The sequence below is a fragment of the Oncorhynchus mykiss genome, chromosome 15 (assembly GCF_057628025.1).
Source record: "Oncorhynchus mykiss isolate SJ-2025 chromosome 15, ASM5762802v1, whole genome shotgun sequence".
Classification (NCBI taxonomy): domain Eukaryota; kingdom Metazoa; phylum Chordata; class Actinopteri; order Salmoniformes; family Salmonidae; genus Oncorhynchus; species Oncorhynchus mykiss.
Window position 1 is genome coordinate 38,995,001 of NC_143036.1, and position 16,936 is coordinate 39,011,936.

Consider the following 16,936-nt stretch of genomic DNA (forward strand, 5'->3'; position numbering starts at 1 on the left):
AAAAATTCAGAAAACAAAATATATTTTACATAGTTTTAAAGATGAACTTCTTGTGAATCCAACCACTGTCAGATTTAAAAAATGCTTTACGGCGAAAGCATACCTTAGGATTATTTGAGAACATAGCCCAGCAGACAAATCATTACAAACAGTAACCAGCCAAGTAAAAGAGTTACACAAGTCAGAAATAGAGATAATTAATCCCTTACATTTGATGGTTGAACTCAAAGACATACATTTACTCAATAAATGTTCCTTTTGTTCGATGGCCTCTTTATATCCAAAAATCTTCGTTTTGTTTGCGCTTTCTCTTCAGTAATCCACAGGCTCAAACGCAGTCAAAACAGGCAGACAAAATCCAATTTGTATCCGTAAAGTTCATAGAAACATGTCAAACGATGTTTATATTCAATCGTCAGGTTGTTTTTAGCCTAAATAATCGATAATATTTCAACCGGACAATAATGTTGTCAATATAAGATGTAAACAAGAAAGGCGCGCTCTCGGGATTGTGCATGAAAAAGCTCTGTGACACAGCAGGGTCCACTCATTAAGACTCCTCTTACTCCGTCATACTGTAATGGCATTGAATAGAAAAACTACACACACACACAAATCCTACTTCCTGAATGGATTTTTCTCAGGTTTTCACCTGCCAAATCAGTTCTGTTATACTCACAGACACTATTTTAACAGTTTTGGAAACTGTTGAGTGTTTTCGATCCAAATATGCATATCATATCTTCTGGACCCGAGTAGCAGGCAGTTTAATTTGGGCACGTTTTTCATCCAAAATTCTGAATGCTGCCCCCTACCCTAGATAAGTTAAACCTCTGGGATATCGTCCCACCTCGCCAACAGCCAGTGAAATTGCAGGGCGCCAAATTCAAAACAGAAATCCCATAATTAAAATTCCTCAAACATACAAGTATTTTACACCATTTTAAAGATAAACTTCTTGTAAATCCAGCCACAGTGTCCAATTTCTAATAGGCTTTACGGCGAAAGCACACAACGATTATGTTAGGTCAGCACCTAGTCACAGAAAACCATACAGCCATTTTCCAGCCAAGGAGAGGGCTCACAAAAGTCAGATATAGCGACTAAATTAATCACTAACCTTTGATCTTCATCAGATGGCACTCACAGGACTTACATCATAAATGTGTGTTTTGTTCGATAAAGTTAATCTTGATGTCCAAATACCTCCTTTTTGTTAGCGCGTTTAGTTCACAAATCCAAACTCACGAGGCGAGGGCAAGTCCAGGCGAAAGTTCAGACAAAGTCCAAAACGTTATTACAGTTCATAGAAACATGTCAAACGATGTATAGAATCAATCTTTAGGATGTTTTCATCAAAAATCTTCAATAATGTTTCAACTGGACAATTCCTTTTTCTTTAGAAATGAAAAGGAACGCAGTTACCTCTCACAGCCACGCGCATGATTTAGCTCATGGCATTCTGCCAGACACATGACTCAAACAGCTCTCATTCTCCCCCCATTCACAGTAGAAGCCTGAAACAAGGTTCTAACGACTGTTGACATCTAGTGGAAGTCTTAGGAAGTCCAATATAACCCAATTATCACTGTATATTCGATAGGCAATCACTTGAGGTTTGCAGTTTTTCAAATTTCCCACTTCCTGTTTAGATTTTTTCTCTGGTTTGCCTGCCATATAAGTTGTGTTATACTCACAGATATCATTCAAACAGTTTTAGAAACTTCAGAGGTTTTCTATCCAATATTAATAATATGCATATATTAGCAACTGGGACCGAGGAGCAGGCCGTTTACTCTGGGCACCTTTCAGCCAAGCTACTCAATACTGCCCCTGCAGCCATAAGAAGGTAACAAACTATAGTTTTGGCAAGCCTGTTAGGACTTCTACTTTGTGCATGACAAGTAATTTTTCCAACAATTGTTTACAGGCAGATTAGTTATAATTCATTCCTCTTAGAGCCATGTGAGACGCTAGCGTCCCACCTAGGCAACAGGAAATGGAAGTGCGCAATGCCAAATGCTAATAGTACTCGATAAAACTCAAACTTTCATTAAAACACATGCAGGGTACTGAATTAAAGCTACACTCGTTGTGAATCTAGCCAACATGTCAGATTTTTAAAATGCTTTTAGGCAAAAGCATGAGAAGCTATTATCTGATAGCATGCAACACCCCAAAATACCTGAAGGGGACGTAAACAAAAGAATTAGCGTAGCCGGCGCTACACAAAACGCAGAAATAAAATATAAAACATTCATTACCTTTGATGATATTCTTTGTTGGCACTCCTATATGTTCCATAATCATCACAATTGGGTCTTTTTCCCGATTTAAATCCGTCCATGTATGCCCAAAATGTAAATTTATATAGCCCTTCTGATCCATCCAAAAGCTCTGTTCCAAAACGCAAAATTTAAAAAATGTTTTAAAATTAAATAAGTTGCCAATATTCTTTGACAAAACACTTCAAACTTCTTTTGTAACCCAACTTTAGGTATTTGTAAACGTTAATAATCGATCAAATTGATCACTGGGCGATCTGTATTCAATAGCAGCTACTCTAGAAAACGTTGTCCTTTCTCTCTCTTCCAAAAGTCTCTTCCTGTATACTGGACGAAAGGAAGGATCTACTTCTCATTACACAAAGGATTTTTGCCAACGAAAATGGCAGTATTGGCGACATCGTGTGGAAGTTGTAGGAACTGCAAGCTCACCGTTATATATTTTTGCTTGCAATAAACAATTCAGAGACTGCCGGATTAATACTTTTCTGTGGTTTTTGTGACCAGGTTTTTCTTGGGATTTCGCTTGCTGTTCACGTTCTGTTATAGTCACAGACATTATTTAACCAGTTTTAGAAACTTCAGAGTGTTTTCTATCCACACATACTAATCATATGCATATACTATATTCCTGGCATGAGTAGCAGGACGTTGAAATGTTGCGCGATTTTTATCAAAATGTTGAAATAATTCAGGGGAGCTTTAAGAGGTTAGGACTTCTACTTTGTGCATGACAAGTAATTTTTCCAACAATTGTTTACAGGCAGATTAGTTATAATTCATTATCACAGATCCAGTGGGTTAGAAGTCAACTTAGTGTATGTAAACTGTGCCTTTAAACAGCTTGGAAAATTCCAGAAAATGTTGTCATGGCTTTAGAAGCATCTGATAGCCTAATTGACATCATTTTAGTCAATGACCCCAAGCATACTTCCAAAGGTGTGGCAAAATGGCTTAAGGACAACACAGTCAAGGTATTGGAGCGGCCATCACAATGCCCTGACCTCAATCCTATAGCAAATTTGTTGGCAGAACTGAAAAAGCGTGTGCAAGCAAGGAGGCCTACAAACCTGACTCGGTTACACCAGGTCTGTCAGGAGGAATGGGCCAAAATTCATCCAACTTATTGTGGGAAGCTTGTGGAAGGCTAACCAAAACATTTGATCCAAGTTAAACAATTTAAAGCCAATACTACCAAATACTAATTGAGTATGTAAACTTCTGACCAACTGGGAATGTGATGAAAGAAATAAAATCTGAAATAAATCATTCTCTACTATTATTCTGACATTTCAAGTTCTTAAAATAAAGTGGTGATTTTTTACTTGGAATAAATGTCAGGAATTGTGAAAAACTGAGTTCAGATGTATTTGGCTAACGTGTATGTGAACTTCTGACTTCCGCTTACATACTTACATCCCTTGACACCCCACCCCCCCAGGCACAAACATTAAGGGTTCATTGCAACCAACAGGCAGATTTTAGTATTACCCATTACTGCTGAATTCCATAATTCTAGTAATTGAAGATTACATGAACCTGCTTGTTAAAGCAATCTTGCTTGCAACCCAAAACGCACAAGAATAAACCACCAGGGTCCGGTTTCCATATAGCGATGGAACTTAGGCTTACGAGTGTTTTTTAACAATGCATCGTTCACTACAATTGGATGTTCTGGTGCCGCTCTGGAATGTAAGTTTTTCTTACATTTTGTCATACTGTATTTTTTTTCTTCTTCCAGGAATAAATAATTAAATGTTTTAATAATTGTTCCTACGATGGCCAAGATGTAACGTGCATTTCCCAAAAACACCACGCGGAGAACTTTTGCTAAGTACGTCGTTAGACCACCACATGTCAGTGATGGGATCGAAAGAAAAGTAGGGCTTATTAGGTTTACCCAATAATAATGCACTGAAACACAGATTGGGCACGTTATTGCGCACGTTGTTACAAATCAAATATATTGAGGAACTCAATTGACAAAATGGAATTCAATTGATTTAAATATGATAGGCTACATGGGCGTACATTTTCCAATCTTTTAATGCAGTCATCTACCAAGTTATTGGTAGTCAGACAAATAAACATCATGGTTTTAGCGGAGATCTTTCAATAGTGGCACAAGATGGCAAAAAAAAGCATCTAACGAAGCACTTACCTGCTACGAGTTGTCTGAGGCAGTCGGTAAATAACCAGCATTTTCAAGTGCAACTTTAGTAACGGTGGTTTTGGGAAACAGCTCAGCGATAACGATGCCCCTAAGAAGGTTCTAACGATGAACATGACCATAAAATGCTTTTAGGAAACCAGGCCCTGATCAGTTGATCTCTTGTTACTGTGTCAAGCGAGTTTGATACAGACAGCTGCGAGTATAGGTTCTCCACTACCACCCCCATTAAAATATTGACCTACCAGGGGCATCAGAAACCATAAAGCTGCTTCAATGTAAACCTACTTATTAGGGTACAACAATATAGTTGGCCTATATATTTCGTTAAAACATTTCACCTTAATGTTGTAACTGCCATGTGTTTTTGCGATATTTCAACAACTTGATCTAAGCACCTCGCCTCTGTTTCGTCTACAAAATAAGGACAATAAATAAAAGTACTGGGGCGGATGGTTGCGCCATTTCCCTTAATGCAGATTCCATCTTTAAATGGCAAAATATTATAAACTCAGAAAAAAAAAGAAACTTCCTCTCTGTCAACTGTTTTATTTTCAGCAAACTTAACATGAGTAAATATTTGTATAAACATAAGATTCAACAACTGAGACATAAACTGAACAAGTTCCACCGACATGTGACTAACAAATGGAATAATGTGTCCCTGAACAAAGGGGCCAAAATCAAAAGTAAGTTGGTGTCTGGTGTGGCCACCAGCTGCGTTAAGTACTGCAGTGCATCTCCTCCTCATGGACTGCATCAGATTTTCCAGTTCTTGCTGTGAGATGTTACCCCACTCTTCCACCAAGGCCCCTTCAAGTTCCCAGACATTTCTGGGGGGAATGGCCCTAGCCCTCACCCTCCGATCCAACAGGTCCTAGACGTGCTCAATGGGATTGAGATCCGGGTTCTTCGCTGGCCATGGCAGAACACTGACATACCTGCCTTGCAGGAAATCACTCACAGAACGAGCAGTATGGCTGGTGGCATTGTCATGCTGGAGGGTCATGTCAGGATGAGCCTGCACGAAGGGTACCACATGAAGGAGGAGGATGTCTTCCATGTAATGCAAAGCGTTGAGATTGCCTGCAATCTCAGTCCGATGATGCTGTGACACACCGCCCCAGACCATGATGGACCCTCAATCGATCCCGCTCCAGAGTACAGGCCTCGGTGTAACACTCATTCCTTTGACGAGAAACGTGAATCTGACCATCACCCCTGGTGAGGCAAAACCGTGACTCGTCAGTGAAGAGCACCTCTTTTGCCAGTCATGCCTGGTCCAGCGACAATTGGTTTGTGCCCATAGGCGACGCGGTTGCCCGTGATGACTGGTGAGGACCTGCCTTACAACAGGCCTACTAGAAGTCCTAGTATGATGTTTAAAGCCTTTACAATGGTGATCTGTGAAGTTATCTGGACTTTTACGAATTATCTTTGATAGACAGGGTCCTGAAAAAGGAACATTTCTTTTTTTTTTTTGCTGAGTTTATATGCCATTTGATTACTTTGTTAGCCTACATTTTCATTTGATAAATAAATATAGATTATTTAAATCTAACAATTGACTTGATTTCGTAACACATTTCAAATATGGACAGTCCAGGGATATTTTTCCCCCGATCTTGATTAAAAATGACCTCGTCAGACAATTATTTTAAAGTCTTGTATTTGATTGATTAAATTGGAAACAAATGAAATAAGGGTAGGCTTCACCAACATTAGTTTTCCATTCATACGTGTCGGGTAAATTGTCACAGGACGTTTGCCTTGGTAAACGAGAAAATATCAGAATGATTGTCGAACGGATAGATAAATTGTCCTTTCGTCTTCTCAAAAAGTAGGTCTTTGATAGCAAGCAGGACCAAGGTAACACCGATATCAAGTGAAAACCTACAGGGGGAAACAGTCTTATGCTTCTATCAGCTGCTAGGCTAATTCCTCTCCTACTTTTGTTTTCATTTAAAAGATGTTAAGTGTGTGTGTCAAGTGGCTGGCCTCTTCAGTCAGTAATGAGCTGTGAAGCTGCTGTCTTGGATGAGTTCATGAACATTGGTTTCCCAAAGAACGGAGCCTGAACACGGCCTTGCCTTTCTTTGTTGTCCATAGACCCTAGTCCCTAATTATTGGATGACATTGAACATAATTCAAGTGTTTGTCACTTGTCAAAAATAAAGATCAGCAAAATGTATTTTATTTAACTTTATTATATTTAGCTGACTGGTACCATGCACACCATTACTCAACAGGCCTGTTAATACAACAAATTTGTATCTGTAGTCCCTGGGCAGGTGGTTCCCGAATCAGGAAACATTATTGCCATGCTACCAATGTTGCTAGGAATTTGTCTTGGGTTTTGTACATGGAAGCATCCACCTCAAAAATCACAAAAACAGCAATATTTTGAAATCTTGAGAAGCCAGCCTTGTTGTCAGTTGGGTTAGCCAGCATCCGTCCCTCCGTCTCATCTCCCAACCAGCCCTGGTATCGGAGCCAAACCTTCATGCCCAGATAGACCCACACATCTTTTACATCTCACATTGCAAGCTCTTGCATCATATCTAATCCCTCTCTTGCTGCGGTATATATTTTTTGCCTCAACTCTTGATGGGATAAAATGCAGCGTTTTTATTTTCTCCTATCCTTACTTAATTTTCCCTTCTACTGCTCTTTCCTTTCCCGAATGTCGCCATCTTCTTACCAAATGTCCCGTTCTCGCTCTCTCTCTCTCCCTTCTTACCGAAGATGTCCTCTTCTCTCCCCCCTCCATCTTTACCTAAATGCCCACTGCACCTCCTTCCTGTTCACTGTTCTCTCTCCCCCCCTTCTTACCTAAATGTCCTCCTCCCTCTCTACCCTGCAGGGCCTTCATAAAGTATTCAGACTTTTCCCACATTTTGTTACTCTGAATTTAAAATGGATTCCATTGAGACCATATGCACAAAAAAAAGAGATGTGTATGTATGTGTATATACACACACACACAGTGGGGCAAAAAAGTATTTAGTCAGCCACCAATTGTGCAAGTTCTCCCACTTAAAAAGATGAGAGGCCTGTAATTTTCATCATAGGTACACCAACTATGACAGACAAAATGAGAAAAAAAATCCAGAAAATCACATTGTAGGATTTTTAATGATTTTTTTTTACAAATTATGGTGGAAAATAAGTATTTGTTCAATAACAAAAGTTTATTTCAATACTTTGTTATATACCCTTTGTTGGCAATGACAGAGGTCAAATGTTTTCTGTAAGTCTTCACAAGGTTTTCACACACTGTTGCTGGTATTTTGGCCCATTCCCCCATGCAGATATCCTCTAGAGCAGTGATGTTTTGGGGCTGTTGCTGGGCAACAGACTTTCAACTCCCTCCAAAGATTTTCTATGGGGTTGAAATCTGGAGACTGGCTAGGCCACTCCAGGACCTTGAAATGCTTCTTACGAAGCCACTCCTTTGTTGCCCGGGCGGTGTGTTTGGGATCATTGTCATGCTGAAAGACCCAGCCACGTTTCATCTTCAATGCCCTTGCTGATGGAATAAGGTTTTCACTCAAAATGTCACGATATATGGCCCCATTCTTTCCTTTACACGGATCAGTCGTCCTGGTCCCTTTGCAGAAAAACAGCCTCAAAGCATGATGTTTCCACCCCCATGCTTCACAGTAGGTATGGCGTTCTTTGGATGCAACTCAGCATTCTTTGTCCTCCAAACAAGACGAGTTGAGTTTTTACCAAAAAGTTCTATTTTGGTTTCATCTGACCACATGACATTCTCCCAATCTTCTTCTGGATCATCCAAATGCTCTCTAGCAAACTTCAGACGGGCCTGGACATGTACTGGCTTAAGCAGGGGGACACGTCTGGCACTGCAGGATTTGAGAGATGATCAGTGGTCTTCCACAAGTGTCTTCCATTTCCTAATAATTGCTCCCACAGTTGATTTCTTCAAACCAAGCTGCTTACCTATTACAGATTCAGTCTTCCCAGCTTGGTGCAGGTCTACAATTTTGTTTCTGGTGTCCTTTGACAGCTCTTTGGTCTTGGCCATAGTGGAGTTTGGAGTGTGACTGTTTGAGGGTGTGGACAGGTGTCTTTTATACTGATAACAAGTTCAAACAGGTGCCATTAATACAGGTAACGAGTGGAGGACAGAGGAGCCTCTTAAAGAAGAAGTTACAGGTCTGTGAGAGCTAGAAATCTTGCTTGTTTGTAGGTAACCAAATACTTGTTTTCCACCACAATTTGCAAATAAATTCATTAAAAATGATTTTCTGCATTTTTTTCCCCCTCATTTTGTCTGTCATAGTTGAAGTGTACCTATGATGAAAATTACAGGCCTCATCTTTTTAAGTGGAAGAACTTGCACACTTGGTGGCTGACTAAATACTTTTTTGCCCCACTGTACATACACACAGTATATCACAAAAGTGAGTACACCCCTCACATTTTTGTAAATATTTGAGTATATCTGGTCGTGTCTTTGGCTATGCCGGATTAAGTGATATGACATGCTATTCTATAAAATAATTTCTCCGTAATTAATATCACCTGATTGAGCTCATCATGTAAATGTAATTAACTAGAGAGTCGGGCACCACAAAATAATATTTATAGAGCTGTTATCTTCCGAATAAACCCTTAAAGACCTAGTAATATTTTACTTAATAGCAGTCAACATGAATCGTCATCTTACTTCAGTCTCATCTGAAAGTTGTACATTTCTGCAAGAACCCTGGCTAACAATTTGAAACAGCAATACAAAATTTGGTTTAATAATTTATTTACTAAATACCTAACTAATCACACAAGCACATAATTAAATCATAACTTGATTACAAATTACGTCATAAAGGAAAACATCCCTAGCGGGCTCAACAGATATGACCGCTTGTTACACAAAGGAAAAGGGGCTGGGTTGAGTGAAAGAGCGGGAAGACAGGAACAAAGTCGAAGCTGTGCTATCGTAAATACAGTATCTTATGCATTCTAAATTACCGGCCATTTGGAAAAGGAAAATGCAATAGATATTTACTCTGAGCTACGCTTCAGTAGGTTGGTCGTAGATGGAAGACCGTGTTGCCAAACCGAGTCCTTTGTCCTTTGAAGAATGTCTCTGGTGGTCAATTGGATACGTTGTGGTAATGTTGTTGTGTGGTAGATGGGATACTCTCTGTTCCTTCCTAACCTGCGTTTGCAGCTGCGGTCGCTAACTCAGCGGCTAGGAGGTTTCACTTCTGTCGTGAATAAGAGTTCAAAGTTCATACCATTCGCAACCAAAGCTCATGCTGATGTTGGCTTCGTTCTGTAGTTATTATCTGAACCATTCTGACATCGGACCGTCGTCCTCACATCCTCGGAACAGGAAGTTCTGATGTCGTCAAGGATTTATATAGGAAGGGAGAGGAGGGTGCGTTTGAAAAGTTTTATAGCCCATGTCCCTTCACAGAGCCGGGCCACTCAGTGAGCAGCCCTAACTTATGAAAACCCACATCTCACATTTTAGAAGCTAATATCACATGTCATCCCGTCACAAATAATTTCATATTAAAACATTTTAAATTGAACAACAATTCCATGTGAATCCAATAACTCTGTGTAGACTTTCCACTGTAGAGTTTGTCATCTTATCATTGATTAGAATGTCTCAGATGACAACCGAACTGACATCATATTCATTAAGTACCACTGCATATGTTCAATTGTTCTGATTACCAGAATATAATTTCCCCCCACCTACTGATGATCCCAGAATCTCTGTTAACCACACTCCCTCATACTGAAAAGATATACTCAAATATTTACAAAAATGTGTGTGGTGTACTCACTTTTGTGATATACTGTGTGTGTGTATATATATATATATATGCACAAAAATATTATTTCGCACAGATCTGTTTACACCCCTGTAAATCATTATTTATTATTTGCAAAAATAATCTGTCCACCTGACGGGTGTGCCATATCAAGAAGCTTATTAAACAGCATGATCATTGCACAGTTGCACCTTGTGCTGAGGACAATAAAAGTTACTCCACAATACTAACCTAAATGAGTGAAAAGAAGGAAGCCTATACATAATATAAATAATCCAAAACATGCCTGAGTACCACACTCCATATTTTGTGGATATCAAGAAACAGAATAGAGCTAAGCACAGGCAAAATACTAGAGGAAAATCTGGTTGTCTGCTTTCCAACAGACACTGGGAGACAAATTCACCTTTCAGCAGGACAATAACCTAAAACACAAGGCCAAATATTCACTGCTTACCAAGACTATGCTGAATGTTCCTGGGTGGCATCTATGGCAAGAGTTAAATGGCTGTCTAGCGACAACCAACTTGATAGAGCTTGAAGAATTGTTTTAATTCATGTGTAATTCATGTGTATGGTACAATCCAGGTGTGCCAAGCTCTTAGACTTACCCAGAAATACTCAGTTGTAATTGCTGCCATATGTGATTAACATTTCTTGACTCTGGTGTGAATACTTATGTAAATCAGATATTACTGTATTTCAATAAATTTACTTTAACTTCTAAAAACATGTTTTGTCTTTGTCATGGTGTATTGTGTGTAGATGAGAGAGAAATAAATGTTATTCATTTTGAATTCCCACTGTAACACAACAAAGTTGAATAAGTGAAGGTGTATGAATACTTTCTGAAGACATTGTAGATGCCCTCAGTCTGCTTGCTTGCTTGTGGTGGCACGATGCACAGAATGATGGCTTGCCATAACTCTCTGTGGTTCATGACACCTGGTAGGTCCGCCGTTGTGAGACCAGGAAGTTGGCCTCAACGTAAAATGCTGCCCTCTCCCTCACTCACCTTTTTCCTTTCTCCCTTACATAAATGTCCTCTTCCCTACTCCTCAGCCATATGAAGATAAAGATGACTGGTCAGAGCACATCAGTTCCTCTGGGAAGAAGTACTACTACAACTGCAGGACCGAGGTCTCCCAGTGGGAGAAACCCAAAGAGTGGCTGGAGAGGTATGCATTACGCCATTTTCATTAACATAATACCGATTTCACACTACTGAGCCTAGTTGAGCTGAACTGTGCTGGCTGGCCTGGTTTTCTATTCATTTTTAAAATGCTTGTCTCTTAAGTCCTTGATGAGCCGTAAAACTGATGTCTGAATTCATAAACACCGCTTACCAAAAAACTGAGACTAAGTTGGCTTTGCTTTGCTCTACCCTGGTCCTGATTTGTTATTGCATTAAATGTAACATAAGCCATATTGTTTGTAAGTTACCATTCCATTTGTAGGGCCTTAAATCCACATTTCGGAGAACGTGGACAGAATCTTGGAATACAGACACTTAAAACTGCTATTCAACAATATTAAAAAATGTATTGAACTTAGTATGAAATCAACTACATTTGTTGAAATTATTAGAAAATGCATTAATTAAGTGAAACTGATGCATTTTTTTAATGACTTATGATTTTCATATTTCTGGAACTTTCTGAAACGGCGTGTAGTGCAGGTATGATTAAGGCAGCCCCCCGCACCTCACTGATTCAGGGGGGTTGGGTTAAATGCGGAAGACACGTTTCATTTGAATGCATTGTTGTACCACTGACTAGGTATCCATCCACCTTTCCTTTCTTCATTTTGTGTAGCCGTTAGCGATGATGCTTATAATTACAAAAGTTCTGGTAGAAATGAAAAGGCTTTCCAGAAAAACTTTTCCAGTTAAATTTTAACTACAAAGTAGCCTTCTCGTGAACCAGGCTTCCCTAAAACAGGAAGCATGGGGAAGTTCCATGGCAGTAATCCTCTAAAGAGAGTTTGGAAACCTGGTGCATGCGCAGCCCCCTCCTGTACTCCCTGTTCACCCATAAATGCGTGGCCACGCACGCCTCCAACTCAATCAAGTTTGCAGACGACACAACAGTAGTAGGCTTATTACCAACAATGACGAGACGGCCTACAGGGAGGAGGTGAGGGCACTGGGAGTGTGTTGCCAGGAAAATATCCTCACTCAACGTCAACAAAACAAGATAATTGTGGACTTCGGGAAACAGCAGAGGGAGCACCCCACCTATCCACATTTACGGGGCCGCAGTGGAGAAGGTGGAATGCTTCAAGTTCTTTGGCGTACACATCACTGACAAACTGAAATGGTCCACCCACACAGTCTGGTGAAGAAGGTGCAAACAGTGCCTCTTTAACCTCAGGAGGTTGAAGAAATTTGGCTTGGTACCTAAAACCCTAACAAATTGAGAGCATCCTGTCGGGCTGTATCACCGCCTGGTATGGCAACTGCACCGCCCGCAACCGCAGGGCTCTCCAGAGGGTGGTGTGGTCTGCCCAACGCATCACGGGGGCAAACTACCTGCCCTCCAGGACACCTACATCACCTGATGTCACAGGAAGGCCGAAAAGATCAAGGACAACAACCACCCGAGCCACTGCCTGTTCACCCCGCTATCATCCAGAAGGCGAGGTCAGTACAGGTGCATCAAAGCTGGGACCGAGAGACAGAAGCTGTTTTTCAATCTCAAGGCCAATCAGACTGTTAAATAGCCATCACTAGCACATTAGAAGCTGCTGCCTATATACATAGACTTGAAATTACTTACTGGCCACTAATAATGTTTACATATTTTCTATTTCTCATCTCGTATATACTGTATTCTATTCTACTGTTAGTATATGCCGCCCTGACATTGCTTGTCCATATATTTCTATTTTCTCCTTTACTTAGATTTGTGTGTATTGGGTATATGTTGTGAAATTGTTAGATATTACTCCACTGTTGGAGCTAGGAACAATAATTTTGCTACACCCGCAATAACAGCTGCTAAACAAGTGTATGTGACCAATAACATGTTATTTTATTTGATCAGTGACGCCTCGCAACACGTCAAACCAATTAAATGCCTTGCTTTGGCGGAGCTCCAAAGGCGCTCACCAGATTAGTGCCTTAGGTTGAGGAGCAACCGTGCAAAAATTAATCAAATAAATTTAACCTCTAATGCTAATCTCCAGGAAGCCTAATTGTCTCCTTATTTCCATACTGTACTTGCATGACAAGGGTTGGATTTCCACTAAACAATTTTATGTCCGCACTGACAAGGCATGTACAAAACCTGGTATATGGTTTGCCTCATACTGAACATTGTCTACTGGTATCATTTTAAACTGCACATATAACTCGACATGTAAACAGTGTATGAGTTTAGCTATTCTCTGCTTCAGATGAGATGCCCATAAGGCCAGTAATGCCATCATACTGTAGGCTTATGGCTGCATTGGCGATGCATGTCTTATGATAAGCTGCAAATGGATTCACATAGCTAATATACTGAGGGTGACAATCAAATAAAACAGATTGGACATGTTCATTTGGGAATACAACAGACACATTAGACAGAACACCACCCCCTCTTGATTGTGATGTGATTCATCAACATTGACACTAGTTCATTTTTAATAATGGTTTAACACAATGCAAGCAGTCCGGGTAGCCGTTTGATTACCTGTATAATAGATGGATAAAATAAGTATTTTTTTTGTCCTAGACTTGGTACTCCGGTACCGCTTGCCATGCAGTAGTAGAGAGAACAGCCCATGACCAGGGTGGCTGGGATTTTTGACAAGTTTTAGGGCCTTCCTCTGACACCGCCTGGTGTAGATGTCCTGGATGGCAGGCAGCTTTGCCCCAGTAATGTACTGGGCCATACGCACTATCCTCTAGTGCCTTGCAGTTGGAGGCTGAGCAATTGCCGTACCAGGCAGTGATGCAACCAGTGACGCTCTCGATGTTGCAGCTATAGACCCTTTTGAGGATCTCAGGACCCATGCCAAATCTTTTTAGTTTCCTGAGGTGGAATAGGCTTTGTCGTGCCCTCTGCACGACTGTTTTGGTGTGTTTGGACCATTATAGATTGTTGATGTGGACACCAAGGAACTTGAAGCTCTCAACCTGCTCTATTACAGCCCTGTCGGTGAGAATGGGGGAGTGCTCGGTCAGGTGAACAAAAACTCCAGACCAGTTGTGGCCAACCTTGCTCCACTGATCCCTGATCTACAGGGTGAGCAGACTTCAATTCCAGCCCAGAAATAGCGCACTTGACTCAACTCATAAGGTTGAATCGGGTGTGTTATTGCTTGTCTGAAACAGACGCCTGCACATCCAGCAGACCTTCAGCATGATTGGTCTGCTCCAATTGTTGTCGATTATAACTATTTTTGTATACAACATTTGCTAACATAGGTAGGCCTGCACATGTAACCCATGGCATATAGGATATGCCCTTAGTCTGTTGGGGCATTCATTGGGACCTCTCCATCTGCAAACAGGCTTTGACAGCTTTCCATGTCTGAAGACAGAAAACATCACAGAAATCGTGTTCATAATACTCAAATTAGACAGAACTGAATATTATTTTGCCATTTATCGCTCTGTCCTCAGTTTTCCCATCTAGGGACTGGAACTATGAAAAAATTCTCCAATGTCCTCCCACAAAATGACCTGCCCTAGCCAATAGCTAGCCTAGGCAGCCAATAGTGCATGGGCACTAGATCTGCACAATCTGCTGCCTAGGTTATTAGCCTACACTCTCCCTTCAATGACAGCAGCAATTTCACTCTCTTTCATGGCTGTTATTTACGCTTTTGGTGACTATTTTTAATTTACAATGATTGCATCAGAATAGCTAGCTAATAGGATGTTGGGTGATTACATTTAATTCCCTTAGCTAAATAGTGTGGAAAGTTGGCTAGCTAGCAGCTCAGTTGTGTTAGCCTACAAAGTCGCCTACTTGTAGCCAGCCAGCTAGCTAATAATACATTGTTTAATAAAGAAAACCATTTATTTACTTACCTTTGCTGTTTGACCAAGGACTCAATCTTAAATGTTTTTGGTGGTAGCACAGCCAGTGGCCACGTGGACGAATCGAGACTAGGGGAAAAAAGTGTTTGTCATCAGCATAATCCACTTTCAATTTCTATAAATAGCAGACTATCGGCCACACTTAAACTAGCATAGGCAACAACTACCCGGATGGAAAACAGTGACTCATATAACACACTGTTCTATGGGCGTGTGGGTGGAGGGTTCTTGAAATGTAACATCCAATCAAAATCCCAGTCGACCATTCAAAACGGTTTTGCAATACAAAATTCTCTAGGCCTCAAAGTGAGGCGTGACAACAACGTGATTTGAGGTATGGCAACGTGAGACTAGCCTTCCTGACAGAATGATATCATTATTTGCATCAATCCTGTGGCCGTTTTGTTTTGCAAATTTTGCAATCACAGGAGCGCTACAGAAACATTGCTAACCAAACAACAGTCTCTGACTGGTACACACTTGAATTGAAGGGTAACTACACCCAAAACCCAGACATTTCTTTAGGTTTGTTTTCCCATCATTATAATTTCAACACTGCAAATTGACCACAACTAAGCCCAACAATAGATTGTATTTGAAAATAACAATTTCATACCTTGATTGAGACGCGATCACATGCTTTATTAGTTAGACCACTTTAGTTAAAACACAAATTTCCTAAATGAATTGCCAATCCCTGATTTTAGAACGTTTTGTTTTTCTATTAAAAAGGTAGCATTTTTGTGAACAGAAACTGGGAAAAACAAAAACCTGAACTAAAAGGAGAAAATGGAATTTGGGGAGAAACTAAACTCAATCAAATGTATTTATAAAGCCCTTTTTACATCAGCCGATGTCACAAAGTGCTATACAGAAACCCAGCCTAAAAGCCCAAACAGCAAGCAATGCAGATGGAGAAGCACGGTGGCTAGGGAAAAACTCCCTAGGAAGAAGCCATGCTCTGAGGGGTAGCTGGTCCTCTTCTGACTGTGCTGGGTTGAGATTATAACAGTACATGGCCAAAATGTTCAAACGTTCATAGATGATCCGCAGGGTCAAATAATTATAATAATAGTGGTTGTAGAGGGTCGGCACCTCAGGAGTAAATTTTAGTTGGCTTTTCCATACAGATTAAACTGAATCGGGCAAAAAATTCAAACATATTATATAGGGCTCTACCTTTGCGCAGATCTTCCTCATCTTTGAGTGACAATGTGTTTTACTTACCTTAGGGCCCTGGTCAAAAGTAGTGATGGATGGATGGTGACATTTGAGATGCAATCTTAAGCTCTAACTTGACTGTTTGTTTGTTTCCCAGAGAGCAGAGGCAGAAGGAGTCCTCCACTAAGTTGACGCCGGTCAACAGTTTCCCCAAAGACAGGGACTACAGACGGGAGGCCATGCAGCAGGCTACATCAGCCACTGGCTTTACTGCTGCTAGTAAGTCTTTTAAAAATAGTTTTTTTATACAAGGTCTCCCATTGAGGTACAAAAGTAGGCTTGGCCGGTGTCATGCCTTCATACCGACCTTGTGCCATACTGGGATATTCGGTAATACCTGCACTAAGCACAAGGGGAGCTATTTTCGAACCACACAGCCTCTGTAATCCGAAGGTTAGCAATGCTAACAAGTACA

General features: G+C 40.5%; 1 protein-coding gene and 1 long non-coding RNA gene across 3 annotated transcripts in view; one reads left to right on the plus strand and one right to left on the minus strand.

Annotated features, from left to right (window-relative positions):
* LOC149977452 (uncharacterized) overlaps positions 1 to 16,936 on the minus strand; it is a 1,012,103-nt gene that overhangs the window by 739,423 nt on the left and 255,744 nt on the right. The gene's annotated exons all lie outside the window — the stretch shown is intronic.
* Positions 1 to 16,936, plus strand: part of LOC110490038 (WW domain-containing adapter protein with coiled-coil) — a 76,663-nt gene that overhangs the window by 19,052 nt on the left and 40,675 nt on the right. For both annotated transcript variants that reach the window (XM_021563135.3, XM_090200022.1), the window contains exons 5-6: positions 11,331 to 11,446; positions 16,619 to 16,740. In XM_021563135.3, coding sequence (XP_021418810.1) covers positions 11,331 to 11,446; positions 16,619 to 16,740 — 238 coding nt within the window. The remainder of the gene's footprint in view (positions 1 to 11,330; positions 11,447 to 16,618; positions 16,741 to 16,936) is intronic.